Source organism: Sylvia atricapilla, chromosome 5 (assembly GCF_009819655.1).
Source record: "Sylvia atricapilla isolate bSylAtr1 chromosome 5, bSylAtr1.pri, whole genome shotgun sequence".
Taxonomy (NCBI): domain Eukaryota; kingdom Metazoa; phylum Chordata; class Aves; order Passeriformes; family Sylviidae; genus Sylvia; species Sylvia atricapilla.
In genome coordinates this window covers 46,282,385-46,307,173 of record NC_089144.1, presented here as the reverse complement: position 1 = coordinate 46,307,173, position 24,789 = coordinate 46,282,385, and the positions used below count along the sequence as shown (strand labels likewise).

Sequence of the window (24,789 nt, the reverse complement as noted above, 5' to 3'; positions counted from 1 at the left end):
TCTTTGATTCTGCACTGTTCCTGTAACAGTCTGTTATATGCTTTTCACTAAACTCATATTCTGTACTTTGTAAATTAAAGTTGAACCGTCTGTCTGTAACTGCATATGAATATTTAGTGCATGTGTGTGTAGATGCACCCAAAGGAGCTATGTCAGGCAGCTTATGATATTGATAAACTCATATTTCTGGATCTTTGCATTTAAATTGTAAATACTTTACAGCATTATTCTACTTATAAAATTCAATAATAAAACTGTATTGAAACTCATGCTGTCACACAGTAATTCAAATTTCATATATGTTTTGAGAAAGGAAGTGTTGTTAGTGAAATTGAAACCCAGTCTATGAAAACAGTTTTGCTAAGAATATCTTCTCACAGCTCACCTGTTGAGTTTCCTTCTGTGACTTACATGACAGGTACAATCTTAAGAGGTAGAGATTCTCTTATATCTGTCTCTTCTGAATGAAGCAGCACTTAGAGCATTTTTCCTGTCACTCACTGCAGGAGAGGAAGTAAATTCAAAACAATAGTCTTGGAAGAATTAAAAAAATGTATATAGAAAAAGTGATGGTCCTTTCTGAATTTTTTCCCTGTCTTTCTGCTCCCTTTTGAGAGAGACTGGCTTCTGCTTGTTTGAAGGATATTGGAAGTTACTCAAAAATGGCTTTGCTGTTGCCATTCTCCTCCTTAATGCTATTTTGATATCTTTTTTGCTCTGAAGTTTGAAAACTCTTTCTGTAGGTCCCGTGTGTTTCACTGTGATTCTCTGCAGCTGTGACCAGGATAATGCTTAGATCTGACTACGAGCTGAGAGGCATTTCTGGTGTGGCTGAGCAACAGAGAACTCTGAGGGGGACTTCTTTCACAGAGCATGAGTCTCAGGAGTGCGTGTGCCTGTGTGTGCGTACATGGTTTTGCATTTGCTGTGTAAATCTGACTTAAAAATGACACCAGTTTGTAATTCTTATGTTGACCCTTACCTAGAAAGTCAAGAGTGAGAGGTGCTACCAGGTGACTGAAAACACTCAATGGCTGCTTTTTTTTTCCTAGGAATTTTTTACAACCTGAGTCAAACGAGACTTTGCAACGGTTTCTGATATAGGAAATTTTATATTTTGCAGTTACTGATAGGTTGTTTTAATGAGGAAGGTTGTTTAGCTCTTCTCATTATTCTTTTTTGTTGAAGGAGAGAAAAAAGAGTAACGAGGAAACAAAATAATTCAAGTCCTTTATTCCCCTCATAATGTTTCTGAACAGAGCATTTGGAAGTACATTAGTTGCCAAGGAAAATACATTTATCAATAGGCTTATCTCAATATATTTTTAGTACTGAAATTATGAAACTATATTGTTCACAGATTAAATCTCATTGCTTGTGAATAATTTATGACTGTAAGCAATACAGTAACGACTGCAGTGTTTCATAAGAAACATGTCTAGTAATATTTGCAAATACGTACTGCTTTCATTTTGTCTGGCTAGGTAAACGCGTTTTCAAAGCTGATCATCCTGGGAATGGAGTAGGGCAGTAGGACTCAAAAAATGCCTGCTCTGTTTCAAGTTGTACTTGGAAACTGTTAAGAGAGCTTGCTGACCTTCTTCATCTTCTTCCACCATCTCTCCCAGTATCAAGTACTTAATGAGGACCTTGAAGTTCAGTTAGAAGTTGGTGTCTTGAATGGAAAGGAAATGCTGGAACTGCACCTTCTGGGGCATTGCTTCAGGGCAATGTTCCATCGTTGAGGACAGACAAACCCCTTTGCTCTCTGCCTGGAGAATAGCAGCACCAGGAGATTTTGGTAGGAAAAGTCACAAAGCATCGTGCCAGCAGCAGTATTTTCTACTACCTAAAACTAGACTCAATTCATGAGCAGAAACAATTTTTCATGGGAGATTGAGAGTGTGGTAAAGTATAGCCTGTTCTTAGCTTATGGTAGATACAATGCTACAGCTGTTGGTTTGAAGGTGGAGAACCCGTGGGCTCTATCATGTTGTCTTACAAGGAGGTGAAGCATTTGACAGTCACACAGATTCTTTCATTGTATCAGCAAATCCTAGTGCATTTGAAATATGAAGTGACTCATATGTACGCTTTTAAATAGTTACACTTTTTACCACATGGTTATCATATTCAGCTTTCAAGTTTACATCCAATATTTTATATACCTCCTGCTGCTCTGTGTGTGTATTTTTAATTTGTCATTTAATTCTATGACTAAATCTAATTAATAAAACTTTTATTGCAAGATTTTAACTAAGTATATAGAAAGGCACTCTTATGACAGCAATTTTAGGGGATTGGGATTTTTTTCCTTTCAAAAAATTAAACCATGAAATAGATTCGGTTTTACTTTATATAGTTTAAAATTAAGAGTTCAGTAGTTTGAGTCAAGGATTGTTGTTACTCTGGGTGATGCAAAAATTAGAAGATATCTCACAATATATTTTTGTTTACATATTTATGAATTGAGCTACTGAGATGAAAAAAAGTAGAGGGACAAGTCAATTCCATTGTACCATTTCTTTCCAGGGTGAAATTTGTCTAAGATTTCTTAACCTCCAGACCATTGCTTTAAGTTAAATTGTCACTGATGTGCAGGATAGCTTTGATTGCTTTATATGTGTTTACTTAATGTATGTTTGTTTTTAGGTTCACCAAAAATCTGTCACCTGATAAGATCAACCTGAGCACCTTAAAGGGGGAAGGTCAGCTGACCAATTTAGAGCTGGATCAAGAGGTACTTCAGAACATGCTGGATCTTCCAACTTGGCTGGCTATAAACAAGGTGTTTTGTAATAAAGCATCCATTAGGGTGAGTGTTTTATTGTGCTGGAATGGTAATAAACCAAATCTTTCTTCTTTTTGTTCTCTCTTTGTAAACTTTGAAGCAACTTTGTATTAGTAAGAAATTGTGATGAGTGCTTAATAAAATTTTAAAGAACAACAAAGATTTTTATCAGCAATAATTTCTTCCTTTTTTGTTTCTCATTTGATGACATAAAATGCATCTGGAAATAATGAAAATAAGAGAGATTATTTTAATTTTTTTTTCTTTCTGAGTAGAATTCATTCCTGCATGTTTTGAAAATGAGGTAGAAATAAAAGTTTGCATTTGTCCGTGGTAATTAGTCTATCATAATTATTTATTACTCTCTTTGTGTGTTCTCTCTTCACTCCTCTTCCTTTATTGCTTTCCGTCTTGTTCTGTTCCCATTTCCACAAATACCTTTCTGAGGGATTCTGACCTCTGTGGGAAACACAGTAAATCTAGTAGCTACTGCGTTTTTGGTAATTGTGGCTGCTAATAATCGAAACAAGGTATATCATCTGTTTAGGAATATACCACATTTTAGGAATGTGGGATTAGGAAATGATGGCTGGCTTGTTCTTGACTGAAGTTACAGTGTGCTCAAACATTAGCACCTGGTGGGATTTGTTTATGGTTTTTTGTGTTCTTTCTTTGCTTTTTCCCCCCCCACCATGGGAGATTGTCCTGATTCTTCTGAATGCAGTGAACTTGATGTTTTGTTGCATGCATCCAATCAGTTGTAAGTCAACAAAGGAAATGTAGATTTTCTTTCCTTTTAAAGGAAAGAATGTGTAAGGCAGTGATGCTTTTTCTGATGTTTGACAACTCACTGTTAAAGAAATAGATTCTACTTTGTTCCTCTGTTTTTCTGCTTAGTGATAAGTAGAATTTGAAGTTCGAAGTTTTTAACATCTAGTATGTGTATAAAGTTACCATATAGTATGTTCAGATGAACTTAATATTTTGAAAGTAATATTAGGCTGAGTTCAGAGGTTAGAAATATAATTTGTATGCCTAAAACATGTTCTATGTGATTTATTTTACTGTGGTTTTAATATTTAATTTGCTTTAGAATGGTGTTTTCTCTTGCAGATACCATGGACAAAATTGAAGACACATCCCATCTCTTTGGTGAGTTCTGAAATTAACTCTGAAATGTACTGTGTGTAGCAGAATCTATATGAAATATTTATATGGTTCTCTTGGTGTGATTCTAGAAATAACTGAAACATCAACAGACCTTTACTAAGTGTCCTCTGGGTAGCAGCAGATCAAGGCAAAATGCCTTAATATTTTTTCTTGGTAGGTTTGTTTTCTTAATCTGTGGCTTTGGTGTAATCACTGTAATGTTTGACTGTTACCTCATTTCTGTCAAGTTTTTAGTCATGACACGTTAATTTGGCTTTACATGAAGGGTAGTTATTTGTCCCACTAACCCCTTTTACAAGTTCCCGGCTTTCTTTTGGAGCTGTCTTTTCTGGGACTTTTCAATTCTACATCTTTACACAGCGATCTCAGCTATAGCAGGTTTGACACACATTTACAGGGTTTTTGTAACCGCCTTAAGTAGGAGGTAAAATGTGTAAATAGGACTCAACAACAATTAGAACTCATGTTAATTCTTGCATTTGTTTCCCTTTGTTCTTTTTTTTCCCCAAAATATACTAACAATTGTGGTAGCACCAGAAGTAATTTTATTTGATGATGAGTAAACTTTCTCAATTGCGTTTGCTTAAGAGTGAATATTCCTTTAGTTATTGTGTTTCCCAGTCTTGCAGTGAATGTGCTTGTAATTCCTTCTTTCTGAATCAGACTTGAGAAAGACATGTTGTTTTAAATAATTGATGTATTTGCTAGTGACCCAGTTGGAATGTACTGATGTCTGTACTGCTTCTTCCTGACACCCAGAACCTAAAGTCTGGTAATGCTGACGTGGGATGCTTCAACCTCGTGGCTGTGAGATGCAACTGCCAAATTAGGGAATCAGTTTAAGCTGTGCTATTCTTAAACATGACACACTTTGACCTAGGGTAGCAAGGCGTTGTTTGCTTTGCTCTTGTTGAACTTACATTAGCACTCTTTGAGGCTAAGATAATTTTCAAGGTAACCTTTCTTATATAAAGCTTTTCTTGAACAAGTGCGTTATAAATAAGTAACAAAAGTTCACGATTCAATGGTAGATTGTACAACAGCCTTTTTGATTTCTAAAGGAAAGTGACTTCAGTGTCTCAAGTGCCAAACCTCAGCCCTTCATTACACCACTGAACTTCTGGTATTTTGGGAGAGACAGGGATGGGGGGATATTTTTGCTGTTGAGAGTTGAATTAAGTTGGATCCTTTGTTAGCGTAGCTTACTGGGTTACTAGAACCCACTTGTCTAGCCAAACGGCCTTTCGCTGAGCTAAGGTGCCCTTTGTGAGAATCAGTCTTTTAACACTGTGGCACATACTGTTATCTTTGTTCACCCAGTTCTGGTTTTATATGATAAACAAGATAGTTTTGAGGAGTGATTTTGGGCCCCAAGGATAAACTGCAGCCGTTTTCACTCTATCTAAGAACAGTAGTTGCTAGTGAGAAAAGACATAGATCTGCATCCAGATCCATCTTTCGTTACTTCTTTTTTATGTTGTACAATCTCTTGGAATCACTGTCCTACTACTGTTCTGTGCGCTGGTCATGTAGTAAAGGGAATTCTTAAAAGAGTGGTCAAACATCCAAAACTGCTAGGATAACGAGGAGAAATCTTGGCTTCCCCCCACCATCCTCAAACGAAGGGATTGGGTTTTTCTTGGGGTTTTTTTCCCCCTCTGTTATTTTCAAGGCAAGATAATCATTGAGACAGCTAAAAAATAATTTTTAAATGTCCAAATTTTCTGTTACCAGGTATTGCTCCCCTTTAAGCATCAAAATACAGTGAAGTATAAATAAATCCAGACTAAACAGTTTTGGTTGTAGTCAGGTTTTCATGGATAAGAGTAGCACAGAAAAATGTGGAACAAGCAGATTATGACAACAGGCATGATTAACACAATATAATAATCTAATAGCTAAGGCAGGTTGAATCATGAAAAACTTAAAACTGAGGACAAAGGGGGTTTGGGTGTTTGTTTGGCCTAAGAGCATAAATGGGAGAATTCAGAAATGGTGGTAGAAAGTTAGAATTAGACAGGGAAAAAAGTCTTAATTCCCATGCTTTGAATCAGCTTGTATTAAGTATTTCATTGAAAGAATAGCCATATAGAAGGAAAATTCAGGTAACTGTACATTAAATCACGTCCATTTTGAACTGCAATTTTTGAAAATTTATGTGTTGAATAAATGATATTCAGGGACCAAGAATTTCATGATACAGTATTTGACTGAGGATATGCATTAGAACTCACACAATTAAAAAAAAAGGGAAAAAGTTAAAACAAGATAATTCTAGTGTGTTAAAAAAGTTTATGGAAAAATTGACATGGTAGGAAATGTTTTATATATATATTTCAGAAAAAGTTCTCAAGTCACCTTTTTTATTTGGTTTTTTGTTCTTTTTATGTCATCTATTTACTTTGTTACTTCTAAGGTCTCCAATATTTTTCTTTTTTTTTTTTCTTTTTTTTCTTTTTTTTTTTCTTTTGTTTTCTCAAGTCCTTGGATAAAGTTATAATGGAAATGAGCACATGTGAAGAGCCACGTGCCCCCAACGGACCCTCTCCTATAGCAACTGCATCCGGGCAGAGGTCAGTCATGGTACTTACATGTAATTGGTCAAAAAAGGTTTGGAATTATATAATACAGATCAACTGCAAATTTTCAGAAGTATATAGGGTTGCCATTCCTATCGCCTCCAAAATTTTATTTTATTGCTTGTGTGTGAAGTAGTGTAGTGATAATGGAGCTATCAATACCCAAGCCTGGAGAGAACGTGAACTAGCTATGGAGCTTGCAAGGTCAATTTCATAGGGGTGCAACTGCTATGTCAGATACTTACTGAGCTTAATTGATATTAAGTTCTTTTTAAATTAATGATATCTTGCCTTCATCCTTTTTGGAAAATGCGTATACTGTTCATGTGGGTTTTAAAAATTTTTCTTTTTTATTTGTTTTGTCTACAAAGTTTAAAGTTCTATGTCCTTAATTGTGTCAGCTGATTCTTACAGAGAGATTTCATGCACACTGTGTAGCCCAAAAGTTGAGCAATTTGGTAGAACAGTACAACATTACATCAGTGATTTGTATCTCTCCACACCCCAGTCATTGCTTTTACATGGACTCAAAACATTTTTCTGTGATCACAGGGACTTATATACAGAGAAATAAATTTGATGATACAATTTTTTTCTCTTGTTATTACTTCTGTGCAATGTGTACAAGTAGTCCATGGGCCTCTCTGGCTCCTAAGGTAGAGCTTGAAAACCACTCCCATAAAGGAATGACAAACCACAGAAGTTTTTGGGTTTTTTTAAACAAGCAGGAAAAAAGCCAAGAAAACAAAAAGGTGGATTTTTTTAGATGTTAAAATAATACTTAATAGTCAATCTTCCATACACTAATAAAAAACATTCAGAACATATAAAATTTTTATTTAAAAACTTTTTGCAACAGCTTAATGTTTTGAAATACTGGAATGCATGTTGATTTGTTGTAGAAGTGTAACCCCCATTTAGGATGCCTTTATAGAATGAAATAAAGCAAATACTTCATACTATTTTGAATATCTGGAAGTTACTGTTTTTAATGGACAAAATAATTTGGCTTATAGGCATAAATACTAACCAGATTGGAATTATCAAGTAATTAATTTTACATGAATTACTCCTTATGTATGCATAAAGTAGAGTAAGCTTTCTGCATAATGATGTAGACTGCTTTTTTTATGTATGTATAATAGCATATAATATGTACATCCATACAATTTAACAAGGAAGGATTGCATTAACTGTTATAATTTATGTAGATTGATCTTGGTCAAATACATGTTCTTTAACTATGTAGAGATGAGGATCATAGAGTGAAAATTATTGTAAACTACATCAAGTATTTTGAGCAAAAGTTGCTAACTGTAGAATACATTAGTAACTTCATCTATTTTAACGTCTGTTTCATGATTTATTTCACCTGTGCATTTTCACTTGGTTTATATTTAATGTGTTGGCATTTCACTTTTTAGTGAATATGGCTTTGCTGAAAAAGTGGTAGAAGGCATTTCAGTTTCTGTGAACTCCATTATAATAAGGATTGGTGCAAAAGCCTTTAATGCTTCATTTGAACTTTCCCAGCTGAGAATATATAGTGTTAATGCAAACTGGGAACATGCTGACCTTAGATTTACCAGAATACAAGAAGCTCAACGTGGAGAGGTAAATAATACCTTTTACTAACTTTTTTCCCTTGTTTTTGTGGTGAAGGAGGAAGTTGAATTGCATCCTTTTACAGGGTAGAGAACATGCCATTACTGGGAGTGGAGACATTCTGTGCTCAGTAATTTCAGTTGTCCTCTAGGAGCACAGTTATGTAAAAATGATGGATGTGAGTCAGATCAAATGGCCAATGTGGATGCTGAGGCAAGAACAAAGACCAGGGCAAGCAGGTGTATAGTTTCCCTCCTATGTTCTCCAAGTGGGTGACTATTCTAAAATGCAAACTGAACCAGACTTGAAGAGTACTGAAAGAACAAAGAACAGTATATTAAATACGAAGAATAAGAAGTTGTGCTGGTTTTGTTATTGTTGTTGTCATTAGTAGTAGTAGTAATAAAAATAACAAAAACAACAAGAATTATATTTTCAAAGTTTTAATTGGTTATTTATTTGCTTGTGAGGGTTTGCCAGATAAGGAATTTCTTTTTCTAAAGCAGTTTTAAATGAAATTTTGTTAACTTCTTGAGCAATTATCTTCTTGGAATACTTAAATCATATGTATATATAAAAAAGTAATAGCAGTAAAGTGTGTATTTCTGCTGTCCTGGAAAATAGCACATGGTAGTGCTAGTTTGATGTACACCATTCATTTGCCTTCTCCCAGCTAACCAGAGTTAAATGTATACTGAGTACAAGGTTGATTGTAAATATTGTTTTCAAGAAGACTTATTTTAGCATCATAAATCTTGCCAGTTTCCTCCAGAGTTAAGGAGTCTTGTAGTTAATTTTTAGGTAGGGAAAGAAACCCTGAGAAAATATCAGTTAAAAATCACAAAATTAAGAAGTTGAAAACTTTTTCTGACAGTTTTCCTTTCCTGCAGCTTGTCTGTATGCTTATACTCCCATATGAATGAAATCTGAATGGGAAGAATTAAAGTTTGACTAGATGGAGTTTTGTATTGGCTGAGTTTTTGATTTTGTGGGTTTTAGGAAGAATTTGATTCTGAATAGTCCTGTACACAACAGAGCTTTCCTTGGGAGAGTGTTCCTTTTAGTGAAATTAATACCAGAAACTAATTTCTAGAAAATACAGTGAATGATTTGTTAGCAGCAAATTGCATGAAAATTGCACAAAACCAGTCCTTTGAAGATAACATGTGCTGAACCATATATTTAGGGCATAACCATTTAGCTTTGCACTGTAGCTACATTCTTAATATAATAAGTAATCTCCTTAGAATAGTTCTAGAAGCTTTCGATCACACTGTATCTCCTGTATGAGGAGGATAGGTACTCTGCTTTTCTGTAAATAGTGTTTCAGGATGCTTTGCACTGCATTTTCCATCTTGCTCACCTGACAGAGTGTACCTTCTTTCCAGACACCCTGGGTATGTTTTACTTAAGTCTCTGTGTATGTTCTCAGGACATATGCTGTAAGGTTTTCAAATTGACAAGAGCAGAATGCCACGTGAAGAGTAAGAAACATACCAAACAAATTCTTCTGTTTTGCCCTTTACTCATGGCTGAGCCTTGTTTCTTCAGAGAGTAATCATAGAATCATGGAATCATTAATGTTGGAAAAGACCTGCAAGATCTTAAAAGTCTGACTTTTGACTATATGTCACCATGCCCACTAATGCATAGCACTACGTGCAACGTCCAGTCATTTCTTGAAACTCTCCAGGGATGGTGACTCTCCTTAGGCAGTCCATTCCAGTGCTTAACTACCCTTCTACTGTAGAAATTCTTCCTCATGCCCCTACATTAACCTCCCCTGGTGCAGCTTGAGGCCATTTCCTCTTGTCCTGTTGCTAGTCTTGTCTCCTGCCTGGGAGAAGAGGCCAACTGCCAGCATTCAGCAATCACCCTTCAGGCAGTTGTAGAGAGCAATAATGCCACTTCTGAGCCTCCTTTACTCCAGGCTGAGCACACCTGTTTCACTCAGATACTCCTCAAAAGGCTTGTGCTCCAGACCCTTCATCTTCTCTGGACACACTCCAGCCACCTCCATGTCTGTGCTGAAGTGAGGGGCCGAGAACTGAACAGTCACTGTGCCCCCAGCCTGTGGTGCTGCCTGCGGTTGTTGGGATCCAAGTGCAGGACCTGGCACCTGGGCTTGTTGAACATCATAAAATTTCCCTTGGCCCATCAATACATACTGTCCAGATCCCTCTTCAGCACCTTCCTACCCTCCAGCAGATCAACACTTTCCCAGTTTAGTGTTGTCTGTGAACTTACTGGGCGAACTTGATCCTATCATCCAAATCATGTAGGAAGGAGTTTTAGGTAAACTAGAATGATTGTTTTTCCCTATTGATGTCCTGCTCATTTGACGTTCTCCATGATGCTCCTGCTGGGCAATCACTCATTTTCCCATATTTGATTTTCAGTGTCCAGCTGTACTCTTGTATCTCCAGATGCTTTTCTGTCATTGTTTTTCTGACATTCACTTGCGGTGTCTTCTAGAAATCCATGTAGTGGATTCAAAGCTTGGGGGGTCTACATGGCATGTTGTGTGGTCAATGATTAACTTTATGTTTTATTGAAATAAAACACTCCAAAAACCCCTCTCCTATCCTGTAGTTTTGCTTCTCTCCCTACTCTTTTCTTATTTAACATTTTGAAACTAAACTACACAATAATTTTTTCCTCTCCCAAAAGCAGACTAGTATGCAATAATTGTGACTTTATTTTCTTCTGAATATTTTAAATGCTGCTTGTTACCTCAGCCTGCTTAGAAGTAGCTTAATGTTTCTGTGACAAGCAGGGTGAGGGTTTCCTGACATCTTTAGGTGGAATAAAAAGTGAATTGTATTTGTTCTGTTTGTATGGCTCATGTGAGTTTGTGTGTACATATGTACAGATATATACATATACATGCACCATGGTTTGGTGCAGCTAACTGTCATATTGCATCAAGGTGTTTTTCTCTTTTTTTCTGTCTTTAAAGGTTTTGACTTTTAAAGAAATCAACTGGCAGATGATCAGAATAGAAGCTGATGCAATCCAGAGTTCTAAGCATGAAATTATGAGTGCTCCAGTTCGACTGATTACTAACCAATCAAAAATAAGGGTCACACTTAAAAGAAGGGTAAACTTGAAAAGTTTGATGTCTTACTTTATTTTTTAATTTGTAACTCATGCTCTTAATGCATACATGCACATAGCAAAGATTTTAAATTTAGGCCATAAGCAATGTTGAATTCCCTGAACTAAATTTATAGTAACATGTAACTGTTTACAAGAAATACTACAGATTTTGAAGATTAATACCTTACACAGGTCCTATTAATAAAATGGCTTGATCTGCAGAGCTTTGTTTATGATGATGCTTGTTGTTTTATCTCTCTGGATTCAGGTAATAGTTACAGTACTTACATGTAGAAAAATACAGGAGTTTAATATCTGGTGCATGCCAAATACATAGAGTGAAGCAGAAATATACTGTGTCTTAGGTACCTCTTAGTTAATGAGAGGAATAAAATTTAAAATAAAAATGTTTGTTATTGCTTTTTGCATGCAGCTTTTCTTTATGCCGTGTATTTAATATAAGAAATATAAGTCCTTAGTTCAACTTTAAATTTTTATTTTACAGTTAAAAGATTGTAATGTTGTGGCATCCAAACTAGTTCTGATTCTGGATGATTTGCTGTGGGTTTTGACTGATTCGCAATTGAAAGCCATGGTGCAGTATGCCAAATCTCTTAGTGAAGCCATAGAGAAATCAGCAGAACAGAGGAAAAGCTTGGCTTCCGAAACAGCCCAGGTATGAGGATTGATTGTCTCACTGTGTCATTATCAGGTGTTCTACAATACAACACAGTGTGGTTAGTTGTGTTAGTTGTAGTTAGTTTTCAGTTTATTTCAGGAATGTTCAGTTACTCATTTTCATTCAGCTGTATATCTTAAATTACACTGGGAATGAATTGTAGTTTTAAATAGTCTTTACTTTGCAAGATTTTGTGTACTGATGTTAACTGCAGAAAATAAAAGAAGTTAAATTTCTTTATCCATCTACAGAGTGTTAAGGCTTCTGTATTTGCTTAACTCTTTATTGACTATTTAGTAAATTTGGTCTCCAAATACTTTCTGGTTATGATTTTAAATAATTTAAGACACTTTAAGGTAACCTTGATGTGGGGGTAGATAGGCTTACTATAATAATTGAAAGTGCTTGTCCAGTTTGTTCTCATGGTAGTAAAAAATTAGCTTTTATTAAGAGCTTACCTTCATGCAGCTCTTGTTGGAGTATATTATGAAAACCAATTCTGCTGTAAATATATTTCTGCTGGCATATCTGTGCTGTTGATGCTGCATGTAAATCTTGGTGTTTTTCAGCACATAGAGCAGGCTAGGGCAACTGGGCTTTGTGGATGTTGAGGGGAGGCAACTCTTCTTGTCTGTGAAGAAGCAGGAGAAGTACACTGATAGAAGATAAGTGCTATAAAATAAAACATGATTGATTACTGAGCATAGTCAGTTGTAGAGAATCTCTTAGAGTAAAGCCAGTGTACTGGAACAGAGAGTTCAGTTTTTGTGCTGGCCCTGATGCCTTATGCTGACGTGTGAAGGTTTAGCTGCTGCACTCTAATGATTACCTGCTCTTGAGCAGGGAGGTTCTGATTCTTCAGTGCCCTGTACTTGCAACTCACCTGTTGTCTGCCATTGGCAAACTCATTATGTACCTTGAGGAGCTAAATTAGCAGAAAGGAGCCCACTGTTGGTTTAGTTCCCTGAACGGCTTGCAACAAAAGTTAGAAAAATACCGGTGCTGCAAGTGACAGGAGCGTAAGGAAGTGTGAGGAATGGGGGATGCACTGACACCGCAGTACAACACACACATCCATTAGCTCAGCTTAGCTTTATGCTGAAACAGTACACTTAAATCTCAGTAATGATTCCAAGGGGAAATGCATGTTGTGCAGATTTTTCCTTGTTTCAAATGCCTGTTTTGTGTAAATAGATGGATACTTACTGAAAGAGACAATAAACATTATAAATTGATGTGATTGACTAAATGTTTTTTTCAGAGCTCCGTCCCTGCACCCAGCTCCCAGCAGGTGAAAGCGCACCAGACAACAGCAGCACCTGATCAAAACGATGCAATAGTAAAATTGTTTAATGATTTTGATGTTAAGGAAACTTCGTATCACTTAGTAATTTCCCACTTGGACCTACATATATGTGATGATATCCATTCTAAAGAAAAAGGTAATTTTTTTAGAGTAAGATGTATGTGAATCATAATCATCTTTAGGGGAGATGTTTTGGGGAATAAAACAACGAGACAATAGTAATACAATAAAATCAAGAGACTTTAGTCAGAGGAATAATTAGTTCAGAGGAATAATTAGAATTGTCTCCAGTGTGTGTGGACTCATGTAAAACTATTTAGGTGGCTCTGTTAGAACAATATTTCATTATTAAATATAATTACTTTAGAATAAGTGCAAAACTTAAGAGTGCTAGTACCTTGTGTGCCTTTTCTGTTTCTAGGAAGTGATTCTATCAGTCTGATTGTTACTGCTGGATTTCTTTCTTTTATAAGTTAACTAGGTTATGAGGAATGCAGTGGCAACATTTTTGTGGTTTGAAGGAGTCACCATACAATCTGCTTCTTTAATATTCCTATAAATACAGAGTAATAAAAGAGCAGTCTTCTTTGTGTTACTAATGTAGACAACTTGGTATGGTCAGCACATGGAAAGAATGGAGCAAGTGTCCTGTGACCTTGAAATTTTGTGTGTAAATCTTCTACTGCTTCTTTCTAACAAAAGCCTGCAGTCACATCTAGAATCTAGAAAAAAAACGGAGACAAATCAGGGCACTTTTTTCATGCCTTTTAGAGGTGATCATAGGAGAGTGAGATATTAGTGTCTATCCAAGAAGCTGGCTAGTCACTGAAAAATTTATGGAAACATACAAGGTCTGCTGAAGAAGAGTATGAAAAACACAGGGTTTATCAAATGCCTTTCCTTGAATAGGGAGGACACTTTCAGAGCAGCAGAGCTCTGCTCGAGGTTCACTGGCTAGAGATGTATTTCCTTACATGCAGTGTATCTATGGCAGTTGGAATTTATCACTCCTAGTGAGATCTTTTTATTTGTTTTGGCCAGGAAGTTTAAATTCAGCTGTGGAAAAAGTCAGAAGAGAAGATTCCCAGAAGACCCCTTTACTGCAATATTTGTTAAATAAAATTATATTATATAGTATTCTTGAAAGTAAATGTTGACTTCAAAGACTGATCATAATCATAAATTCAGTGTAAAACGTTTGTTTCAGAAAAACTGCAGTAATATGTTTTCAGAGTGTTGTCTTTTTAATAGCATTGAAAACAGTATGCAATTTATAAATAGTGATTGAGTATAGAATTCTGCAGGCTGATCTTTAGAAACCAGTGAAGACTATCTGAATGAAAATTTCGAGGGAAGATAATGAGCTTGTAAGGAGAGACAGTAAAGGAAAGAAAGTAGTAGCTGTTAGGTGTTTAAAAGATTACAAAAACATGAGACCTAACATGCTAAATGCAATGTCCACAGAGCCAGGCACTGTTTTGTTTTACAGACCCAAACAGACGTGTTACAGGAGGGGCCATGCAGCTTTCCTTCAGCTATTTAACAGTGGACTATTATCCATTTCACAAAGCAGGTATGAAAGTGAGAATTTTATGAATTACCTGTGACTGTAACTATCTTCCTTGAATGCTAAAAACAATTGTGTGTACATTTATACAGCTTGGATAATTGTACTCAAACCATTTGAAATGCACCTTTTTACTTCCTTCCATATGCAAAGACAAGAAGGGTAACAACTTGGGAACCAGTTTAATTTCCGCAAATGAGCTGTTTTAGACTAAATGCTTTTCACTGTTTTGTCAACAAAACACTGTTTGCACGTTTCTAAGATGAAGAGAATTTTGTATTGACAGAGGAAGGCAGTAATTGCATATTGGATATTTTCAAGAATCAATCTGTTAGATTTGTTTCCTATATAGAAATCTATCACTTTATATCCATTTCCAATCAGTGTTTTGCTTTTAAAGTTATTTTGCTAAACAGGAATCTCCGTGTGTTGTGATTCAATTGTGTAGCCTTTTGTTAAGAAATGTTATTAAAAAAATGTTAGCAACTTCCAAAGAAGTGTTTTTTACAAGTAAAACATTTCTCATAAATAATTTCTAGTAGAAATCTGAAAAATTAAAAAGAGGATACTTTACAAAGTGTGTGACAAGAAAAAGGGTTTGATCATCTTAATCAGATGATCTGGAGCAGAAATCCACATCATCATCCATGCTGGTCTGTCCTCTAGTCCAAACCTGTAAACACTCACTTGGCTGATCATCCATCGCAAGACTGAGCTCCATCTTTCTCACTGGTCCTGCCCTACATGCCCTCTCCTGCTCCCCAAAAGCCCGTGTTCATCCCTTGGAGCATTTCAGTTGTGCGTGCTGTCTCACCACGTGTCTGTGATCCTAATGAGATCACGGCCATGCAACTGCATACAGGGGTGTTGTTGCACTGCTCCCACATGATGCTGCTTATGTTAGTGTTCATGCACTTCAGAGAGGCAGCTGCCCAAACTGACTTCCCAGAAGGGGTGTTAGAGCTTTCCCTATGGTGTTGCTAACAAAGTCCTGTAGGTCCTTCAGAGTCTGTTGCGTGTGCTTGGAGGAACCCCATGTTAGCACTTTTTTTTGTGAGAATTCCAGTTTCATGGGCTTTAGTCTAATGCATCTTTGTCCTTTTGTTCTCTTTCTGGTTTCCTCCCTGTTCCTTTGTCTTCTTCCTTAGCTATAAAAATATAAATAACAGAGAAAGATAACTTAGGAAGAACGGTGGGAAAAAATGTCATCTCTTGTGTTAGGCCCCACCCTAAAAATTTCTTTAATGCTGCAATATTTGCATTTAGACCTGAAATCGCATTTTTTCCCAAAATAATTTTCCTATTTTAATAGCAAACATATTTGTTCATCTCCAGTATAAGTATCTAAAAACTCATTAAGTCCCAAATAAAGTAAATTTTCACATGGTAGTATTTAAAGAGTAATGTACCAACTGATAGAAGTTACTTGTTATTGCATCCTTGTTATTGAAGAGGTTAGTAGAATGTCTTTACAGGGACTACTTGAAGATATTGCGACTTCTTTCAGAGGTTTGAGTGCTTGACCAACAGAAACATGTTGGAATTGAAAACAGGAGTGAAAGGATTTCCAGTGGGATTGATTTTTAAGGCTGTGTGTGCTGCAGCACTTCTTGAACTTACCTTGTTGTTTGTGTGCCATAAAGGTGCTAGAGAACCAAGACAAAAAGAATACATTTCTGGAAAGGGACCAGGAACGTCTTAGGACACAGTTCTGGCAGGAAAGATAAGCTTGGAAAAAGTGAGCATGAGAACATAATACTTGCTCTCACTTTTTTTTTTTTTCAATTGAACATTTTTTTGCATGTTCTCACATATGACATTAATGTGTCATAAGATTTCTCTGAACTGAAAATACTCAATGATGTTTTGAGTGTTAGTGGTGTTATAAGGCAGCTGGTAATGCTATATTCTGAGTGATTTTGTGAAGTGCTGAGATTTGATTTGTTCAGTATATAACTTCTGTTTTAATATCTCATATGACTGCTGTTGTTCTATAATTACAGCATGCAATGAGCTTATAGTTCGAAGAATACTTGTGAAATCGTGGAAACTTGTTATCCTGTTAAAAGCAAAATTTCAAATGAGCTAATATTTTCCCCATTTCTCTTATTTGCAGGAGACAGCTGTGATCACTGGATGCATTATAGTGATGCCACTAAAACCAGAAGTGGATGGGCCAAAGAATTATTAAATGAATTCAAAAACAATGTTGAATTGCTTAAGCAAGCTGTGAAGGATCAGGTCATAGATTCTCCTCCTAAATCACCACCTGCTGTATCTCCTCAGAACCTACAAACAGGTATTTTGTTTACATCACTAAATTTCTGCTTCCATGAAGTATTAAAACTGTGAAAAAAAGACTGTTCTTTTCAATGATTCCATCACTATTCTTTCTTACAGGCAAGGAACAGATACCGAAAGGAACATCTAGGGCTTCCTCTGTATCTTCTCAACAACCAAAGGGCAAACTGATGTCTAGTCCTATTGTGGTTAGACTTGCAGATTTCAATATTTATCAGGTACATTTCTTTAAGTTAGTAAAACTGGAGCGACTCCACCCTTGACTGTATGACTGTGGTTTGTAAGGGACAGTATGAAGCCCGTTGAAATTAATTTGTCTTTTCCTTCATTATTGGATTACATCTTTATGGACCTGCTTCCACTTTGTTAAAATTGTGATCCTATCACAATTATGTGTTAGACCAAGTTCTATTGCTCTCTGAATTACAAATTTGGCATTCAAATTTAATCTTTTCATTGTACTATGTTACGTGCCCAGTATTTTAATATGTGGTTTTATATATCATGCTTTTCTTACTGTTATATTTTTAAAGTGCATTAAAGAATGTTAAGAGGTTTTATTAAGTGTTTAAAATCTTTTTCCAGCCACTCCCTCTCCAGTGATATTTTGAGCAGACACTTTTACCATTTCTATACCCCTCTCCTTTGTTAGAATGAGTAGTTTTAGTTGCTGGTTGTGGTCCAGATTGACTGTTCTGAGGCAAATGAAATAGAGGAGTGTGTCTCTATTAGGCTGGAGTGTGTCTCCATGGTACTGATATGGGGGGATCTACTCTGAGGTTCAGGTCCTAACAGAAATGTTTAGTGTGTGTCCTTTGTCATTGTGATTTCTTCTTGTTCTTTTTCCAATTTCCACGACTGTTCTGCCATATCACTTCGGGTGTTGTGGGAGATTGCAGAGTGCTGCTGGGGAGCCTTCATCTGGATCTGAAGTGGTTTTATACTATTGTTTTGTACTGTTCATGTTTCCATTTGCCTTCTGCTCTTGTCTCCTCCTTTCTACACAAACACATTTTAGTTTTTAGTTTTTAAACTGTCATTATTTCTATACAATTTCCTAAAAGCTATTTTTCTACATAGATCATTTTACTTGAATTTTTGTGTGTGTTAATGCAGATATGTTTCTCTCTTGAAAACAGCTTAATAGAGGTCTTATAAAGGTCATGTATTCATTATTTCCAGTGAAACTCATTCTAGTAAACCTTATCATATATTCAATATGAATACATTGGGTAATTTTAAACTAGCGGTTTGACCTACTAACTGTTGAATGGAAAAGCTTTGTTTTGGCAACATACTTTTTAAACTAGGACACATTCATTGAAATTTAAGGTCAAATATATATCAAATGTTGATTTCTTACTTGTTTCATAAATTACATTCTGAAGTAACAGGAATGGAGATTACTGTTTCACAGTAATCTTGATTCTCCTGTGAAGCAGACCTTTAGGCTTATCCAAGCATACACATCTCTGCCAGGTGCATGCTGAACACCTTGCTTCACAAGTAACTGCTTCACAGTTTGAGAATTGACTTGTGTACTGAATTTGATCTTAAGACAATACAAGAGCTACCTAGCATGTGTAATAAACTTATCTAGCTTATCTATCCCTTATCTTGATCACACTATGGAAATACATTCCATTCAAGCATAAATGCTTAAACAGGAGCTGTAGTATTTGCAATAAAAAATCAGATCATTCTAGGCTTCTGCTGAACACCTTTGAAAGTGACCTGCTGCCTCTTGCCTCCTATGAAGGAAGGGGATCTGGAACCTTTAAAACAGTTTTCTTGTGAAGTTTTCTATGCAAGTCATTTCGGCTACAAGGCAGTTAAGTGTTTGTCGCTGTTTGTTAGCACTTTGTGTTGTACTTTGTGTTGTGTTGTTTGGGGGCCTGTACCCAAGAGCAGTGGAATTTTACCTTACTAGGGACAGTACCATGCAACTACAGGTGCTTAATCATTCATAAAAATGTAATGTGTCAATGAAATAATCGTTTATCATTTACAGGTTTCAACAGCAGACCAGTGTCGTTCTTCCCCTAAAGCTCTGATCTCTTGCAATAAAAAGGCACTTTATCTTCCACCAGAAATGCCAGCTATTCATATTGAATTCACTGAATATTACTACCCAGATGGAAAGGACTTTCCTAGTAAGATTTTTTTTTTTAATACTGAAGCATAAATTTTGTGTGTTCTTTGACCTTTGTGAAGCTTAAACCTCAAAAATAGGTAACGGCTTTCTAAAATGGATAAGAGCACAAGACTGCTCCATTTCCACAGTGCTTGCTCCTGGCAAACTCCTATTAATACTATTTTTAAAAAACATGAGTTTTCAGTCTGAAAACACTTGCAGCATTTTTACTGGCACATGAATTATTCATTCTCCAACATCCACATACTGTTTCTGCAATTTCACTCTCCGACTAGATAAAAGCACTCAAACTATTGCAGTAATACCTAAAATGCAACAAAGAGCTGCTGGAGTTATTTGTAGGAATGTGTTCTGTGACTGGCCTTGTTTTATATACACAAATGTTAGTGGATATCTTGGGAATGGAACTTGAGGACAGCAAATTTCTTTCGTCGTGCCCTTCCTCTGTAATGAGAATACTCTCTCCATTTCTTCAGACTTAATTCTGTTCTTAGTTTTTTTTACACTCAAACATTTAGTTACTGTCTTGGAGTGAGAGAACAAAGTTTCTCTTCAGGTATCCCCTAATAATTAATTCTTCCTTGAAACGAAAGGATCAGTTCTCTTCTTTGATGAAAATGCTCTTGAAAATACAAATTTGCAATAGTTTAAAAACCAAAGAAAACCCAACCCATAAACATTTTACTTACTCTCATGGTTTCTTTTCCTTTTCTCTTTTAGTTCCATGTTCAAATTTGTATGGACAGCTGAATGCTTTACAATTCACCCTGGATCAGAGAAGTATTCTTTGGCTAAACCAGTTTGTGTTAGATTTGAAACAGAGTCTTACTCAGTTCATGGCCATGTACAAGTTAAATGACAATTCAAAATCAGATGAACATGTTGATGTGAGAGTGGATGGACTAATGTTAAAGGTACGCTTTTATCAATTTTTAATTGATAAATAGGATGACAGAAGCTTATTCTCAGCGTTGAGTAGGGGTTTTGTGATTCCTTGGAAGACTGTTTCTTCTGTTATTCTCTTACAAATACCTAAATGAATGAAGAAACGCTTCTATTAAAAACTCCGCAGAATATGATTGTTTGAAGACAGATTTCTTGTTTTCTGTACTCTTTCATCTGTGTCCTGGTATTTTGGTTTGGGTATTTGGGTATTTTGGTTTTGTATTGAAGATTTGAGTGGGAGTGCTAACAAATTATTTCCCTGTGGTCAGTGAACTTGACATAGCAGAACTAAAAAGAAATTGAGCACTAAAGTAAAAATAAGTAGTGAAAAATTAGTATTTGTACTCTGTATTAATGCAAGGGCCTCCCTTGTTCCTCTGGTTGTATTATATCAAAACTCTTTTGTCTTGTTGGTGAATGCCCTAGACTAAAGAAAACAGTTCATCTGAAGGTTTATTTCCTTCACCAAAACCCATTCTCATAGTTTTCTGTTTCATGCTGGCTGTTGGTGTAGTTCAAATATATGAGTTTTCTGTATGCTTATTCCAGAGCAGTAGTGCTTGTTAATGCAGCTGAACATCAAATTTTCGCTTCCCTTGTCTTCTCCTTCTTTGTAAAAAAAGGATTATTGAGCAGATAAATTTCACACCCATCCTGTTTGCATTGGGCATTTCATGGTTTCCAAGGTTCAGAAGTGAACAAAGTGAGTCTTTTCAGTGGTGTGCACAGGAGAGGTTTCAAGAGTTCTAAAAAGTCAGAATATGGAGAGATGGTTGTCTTTCTAAGCTCTTGCTACATTCTTAATGGAACTTTACAAGGACATGGTTTGTACTGAATAAAAACTGTTACTAAGAGCAAACAACTGGAAATTGCAAATATAGATTGATCTGGTATTGAATTACTATGTGTGAATAGCCTACTAAACTACAAGAGGATAAAAGTATTCTTACATCCCTCAAGCCTTGATTCATATTAATTATGTTACCTCTGTATTAACAGCATTATTTTTATTCTAGCAAATAATGAACTGATGTTTACAAATAATTTAGCTGATTATTTTATTTGGTTATTTTTTTCTGAGTCCTCGTATTTAAACGAAGAAGCTTCATTACCCCATCTTTATGAGTCTTTAGGGATGATATTTTACTCCTACTTTCTAGATTCAGAATAGAGGTATTGTGATAGAAGGCAGTGTCACTGATATTAGCAAAACTAGAGTGGCCAAGGTTCATATTAACAATTTAAGTTTCAGAATTTGGCATAAAATATGTTTACTTTAAAATGTGCACTAAAAATATGCGAGTTAAATACAGTGTGCTGAACTATTTTGTTGTTCTTTTGGAGTTGAAGTGTATTATTATTTTCCTGATGAAACCAATGTATTATGATTATCAGATAATTGTCAAAAATATCTGATCTATATTCTGCCATTTTAAGAATATTAGCTGCATTAGCACACCTAACTGCTTGTATCTTAACACAGAAATAAAATACTTGGTATGCACTTGGTATGGTGAAAAACCCTATCTGACATGCCAGATTGAACTCCAAATTATAATTCTCCGTTTTTCAAAGCTGTAAATTTTGGAAATGCTTTGAGAAACATTCCACCTAGCTGCTTTCATTGAAGAAATAAGCCACTTCAGCCTAATATAGCTAAACTAAATTTAAGACCTTCAGATAATAAAGGCCCGAGATCCTTATGTTTTTGTACAAATATTGATGCTACAGCATCCTTCCTAAAAATTGTAGAGAATATAAATCATAGTCTGTGAGCCCGACTTATCCCTGTTCTGTGTCACTGAACTTGATTTCTCATAAAGCTGTAATTATATTTCGTTGTACCAGCTTTCATGGCTATTATTTTGTTTCTTTAATTGTATACCCTCTTAATCTACATATTTTTAACTAGAAAAAATGTATTTCTCCCTTGCAGATCATCATCCCATTTGAAAACAAACCCGAAATTCATAAAGATCAACCTCGTGCACTTTCCATTCAAAGTTCAGAGATGATTGCTACAAATACCAGATGCTCACCAAACTGCAGGCACTCTGATCTAGAAGCTTTGTTTCAGAACTTCAAGGACTCCGAATTTTTCAGTAGAACTTTCACCACTTTTCCTAAGTCCCCCAAAAATTTCAATCTTTTACATCCAATCTTCCAGAGACATGCTCATGAACAAGATACCAAAATGCATGATGTTTATAAAGGTTATATCATTCCAGAACTGAATAAATATGCATTAAAAACATCTGCAGCAACTGATGTTTGGGCCATGCATTTTTCCCAGTTTTGGATAGATTACGAAGGAACGAAAAGTGGGAATGGCCGACCAGTAAGCTTTGTGGACTCTTTCCCGCTTTCACTTTGGATTTGCCAGCCAATAAGATTTGCAAAGTCACAAAAAGAGCTGGTGTCCCATAATCAGAGAGCCTTGAACATTCCAAAAAGTGAATCTAGTGATCTCTCTAATAGATTGCAACGTAAGAAACTTCTAAAGGAGTATTACAGCAGTGAGACTGAGCCCTCGACCAACAGCATTCAAATGTCTGAGACTTCAGGAGTGCTTTCTGAAAGCTCTTCCTCTGATGCAGATGTGCATGTTCTTGTCCATGTTCAAAAACATGTAAGAGTGCAGATCAATCACTACCAGTATATTTTTTTGCTGTTTCTTCATGAATCTCTTGTATTGCTCCTGGAAAACTTAAGGAATGATGTAGAGGCAGTGACGGGAAAACCTGCAAAGCAAACAGATGTCTGCATTGGGCTCCTACTGAAAAGTACAGAAGTGGCCTTACTGCTCCATCCAGTGACTCAGGGAAACACTTGTAAATCTCCTGTCGAGGAGGAAAGAAGTCTTGTGGCATCACAACTCTCTCCTGTGGGAAATGGGGAAACGCTTACTTCAGAGAGTAAATTAGTTGATAGTAAGATAGTGGAAGCTGGTATTGCTAATTTTAGTTACGTAAATGACTGCAAGCCTCTGAATGCTGAAGTTAATAAAGGAATTTTAATAGATCCTCTTTTGTTTAAATCAGACAGTAATACAGATTTTCAGAAAGCAATGTCATTTTCTGATGATGCGTCAGATAAAGGTTTGGGAGATACAAGTGAAGGAGGAAGCAGTGGACTTTTTAGTAGAAGTGATTCTGAAGAGGTCTGTGGACCTCTAAGTGAGAAAAGTAGTTTGAATCCTAGGGATTCAGTATCCAATCTAAATAAGAGGGAAGATTCTACTGAATTTTTCATTGATAAAGAGGATGACAGAAACATATTCTCAAATAAGTTAAATGAACAGGAAGGCACAACTGAAGGCTGTCCTAACCAAGTCGCTGACTTGGAAACAGAAGCTGCCTTAGAGTCTGAAGAGCTTGAAATCAACAAAGTGACTTCAGTTAAAATGTTTGCATCCCAGTCTTCTTCAAGGTATAGAAGATATAATACTAAATCAATTTTTCTAGTCTTTGAAAATACTTAGCAATCTTGTTGGCCCCAGACTTCTAGTACTTTTAGCAGTCAGGAAGGGAATATCTTAGGAGTTGGACTTGATAATCCTTCCAACTCAGGCTGTTTTGTGATTCTGTGTTCTAGCAGATGAAACTTTTTAAAGCATGTTAGAAGTTATGCAGTATCTAGCATTCAATGAAAGCTAAAATGAAGTGTTAGTTAATTGATTAAAACTATTTACTTTAATTTAAATGTTAGGAAGTATTGACACAAATATCTAGATGAATGTATATTTTTTCTACATTTACCTCTTTTTCTTATCAAAGGATTATTGAATATTTAGATTTCTTCTTTTATATCTTGCCTGGTTTAGAGAAAAAGTTTTTAAGTAACTTCTATGTATTTCCTTTAAATAATAATGTCCTCATATCTTTGTATTTTAAAAGTGCTAAGCCTAAGGAACGCTGTTCATCCAACCTCCCTGCATTCTCTGTTTCTTACAAAAATATGAAGAGAAGTCCTTCACAAGTCTCTCTGGATACCATCTCTATTGATAGTATGATGCTAGAGGATCATTTGATAGAGAGTGATGGAAGTGACAGTCAAAGCTTTCTGGAGAAAGGTGAGTAGGTTTAAAAAATATTAAGCAGTATGTGTAAGTGTTGTTTGTTATTAAAGTCATGCTCGAAACGACAAATCCAGATACTTCAAAAGACTATTTCTGTTACCTTCACAAGTAATGCCAAGTGTATTCACCATATATCATTTCAGGGGAAAGCAGTAACATGTGCTACTTAAGCAGCACAATTTAATTTTAACAGTGCTTAATTTTCCTCTCTTAAGGAAAGTAAGAGCATTGAAGTGCTGTGTTGCAAATCTGAATTAAGCAGAATTTTTTCCTTGCTATGCTTAAAAGCAACTGCTTTGGCTGCACGTACATACAGGTTGTAGCCTGAATCAGTGTTATACTTGAAGTGGTAAAGAAGCTTTCATTTTAGAAGTGGATGGAAAAGAAAAGAGTTTTCACTAATGCTCATCGTGTTAATTACCAGGCAGACAGGTTTGGTAGTCTTCTTGCAGCTCATCCTTTAAGGAGTGGTTCCCAGCTGTCAACTGTCTAATAGCAGGTATTTCTCCAGTTT

At 35.9% G+C, this 24,789-nt stretch overlaps 1 protein-coding gene across 2 annotated transcripts in view; it reads left to right on the top strand.

Moving 5' to 3' along the window:
• Window positions 1-24,789, top strand: part of BLTP3B (bridge-like lipid transfer protein family member 3B) — a 47,944-nt gene that overhangs the window by 10,544 nt on the left and 12,611 nt on the right. For both annotated transcript variants that reach the window (XM_066319352.1, XM_066319353.1), the window contains exons 2-15: window positions 2,653-2,815; window positions 3,905-3,943; window positions 6,443-6,534; window positions 7,965-8,154; window positions 11,105-11,245; window positions 11,750-11,920; window positions 13,185-13,365; window positions 14,719-14,802; window positions 16,913-17,095; window positions 17,197-17,315; window positions 19,109-19,250; window positions 19,973-20,166; window positions 22,134-23,626; window positions 24,094-24,269. In XM_066319352.1, the coding sequence (XP_066175449.1) occupies window positions 2,653-2,815; window positions 3,905-3,943; window positions 6,443-6,534; window positions 7,965-8,154; window positions 11,105-11,245; window positions 11,750-11,920; window positions 13,185-13,365; window positions 14,719-14,802; window positions 16,913-17,095; window positions 17,197-17,315; window positions 19,109-19,250; window positions 19,973-20,166; window positions 22,134-23,626; window positions 24,094-24,269 (3,368 nt within the window). The remainder of the gene's footprint in view (window positions 1-2,652; window positions 2,816-3,904; window positions 3,944-6,442; window positions 6,535-7,964; window positions 8,155-11,104; window positions 11,246-11,749; window positions 11,921-13,184; window positions 13,366-14,718; window positions 14,803-16,912; window positions 17,096-17,196; window positions 17,316-19,108; window positions 19,251-19,972; window positions 20,167-22,133; window positions 23,627-24,093; window positions 24,270-24,789) is intronic.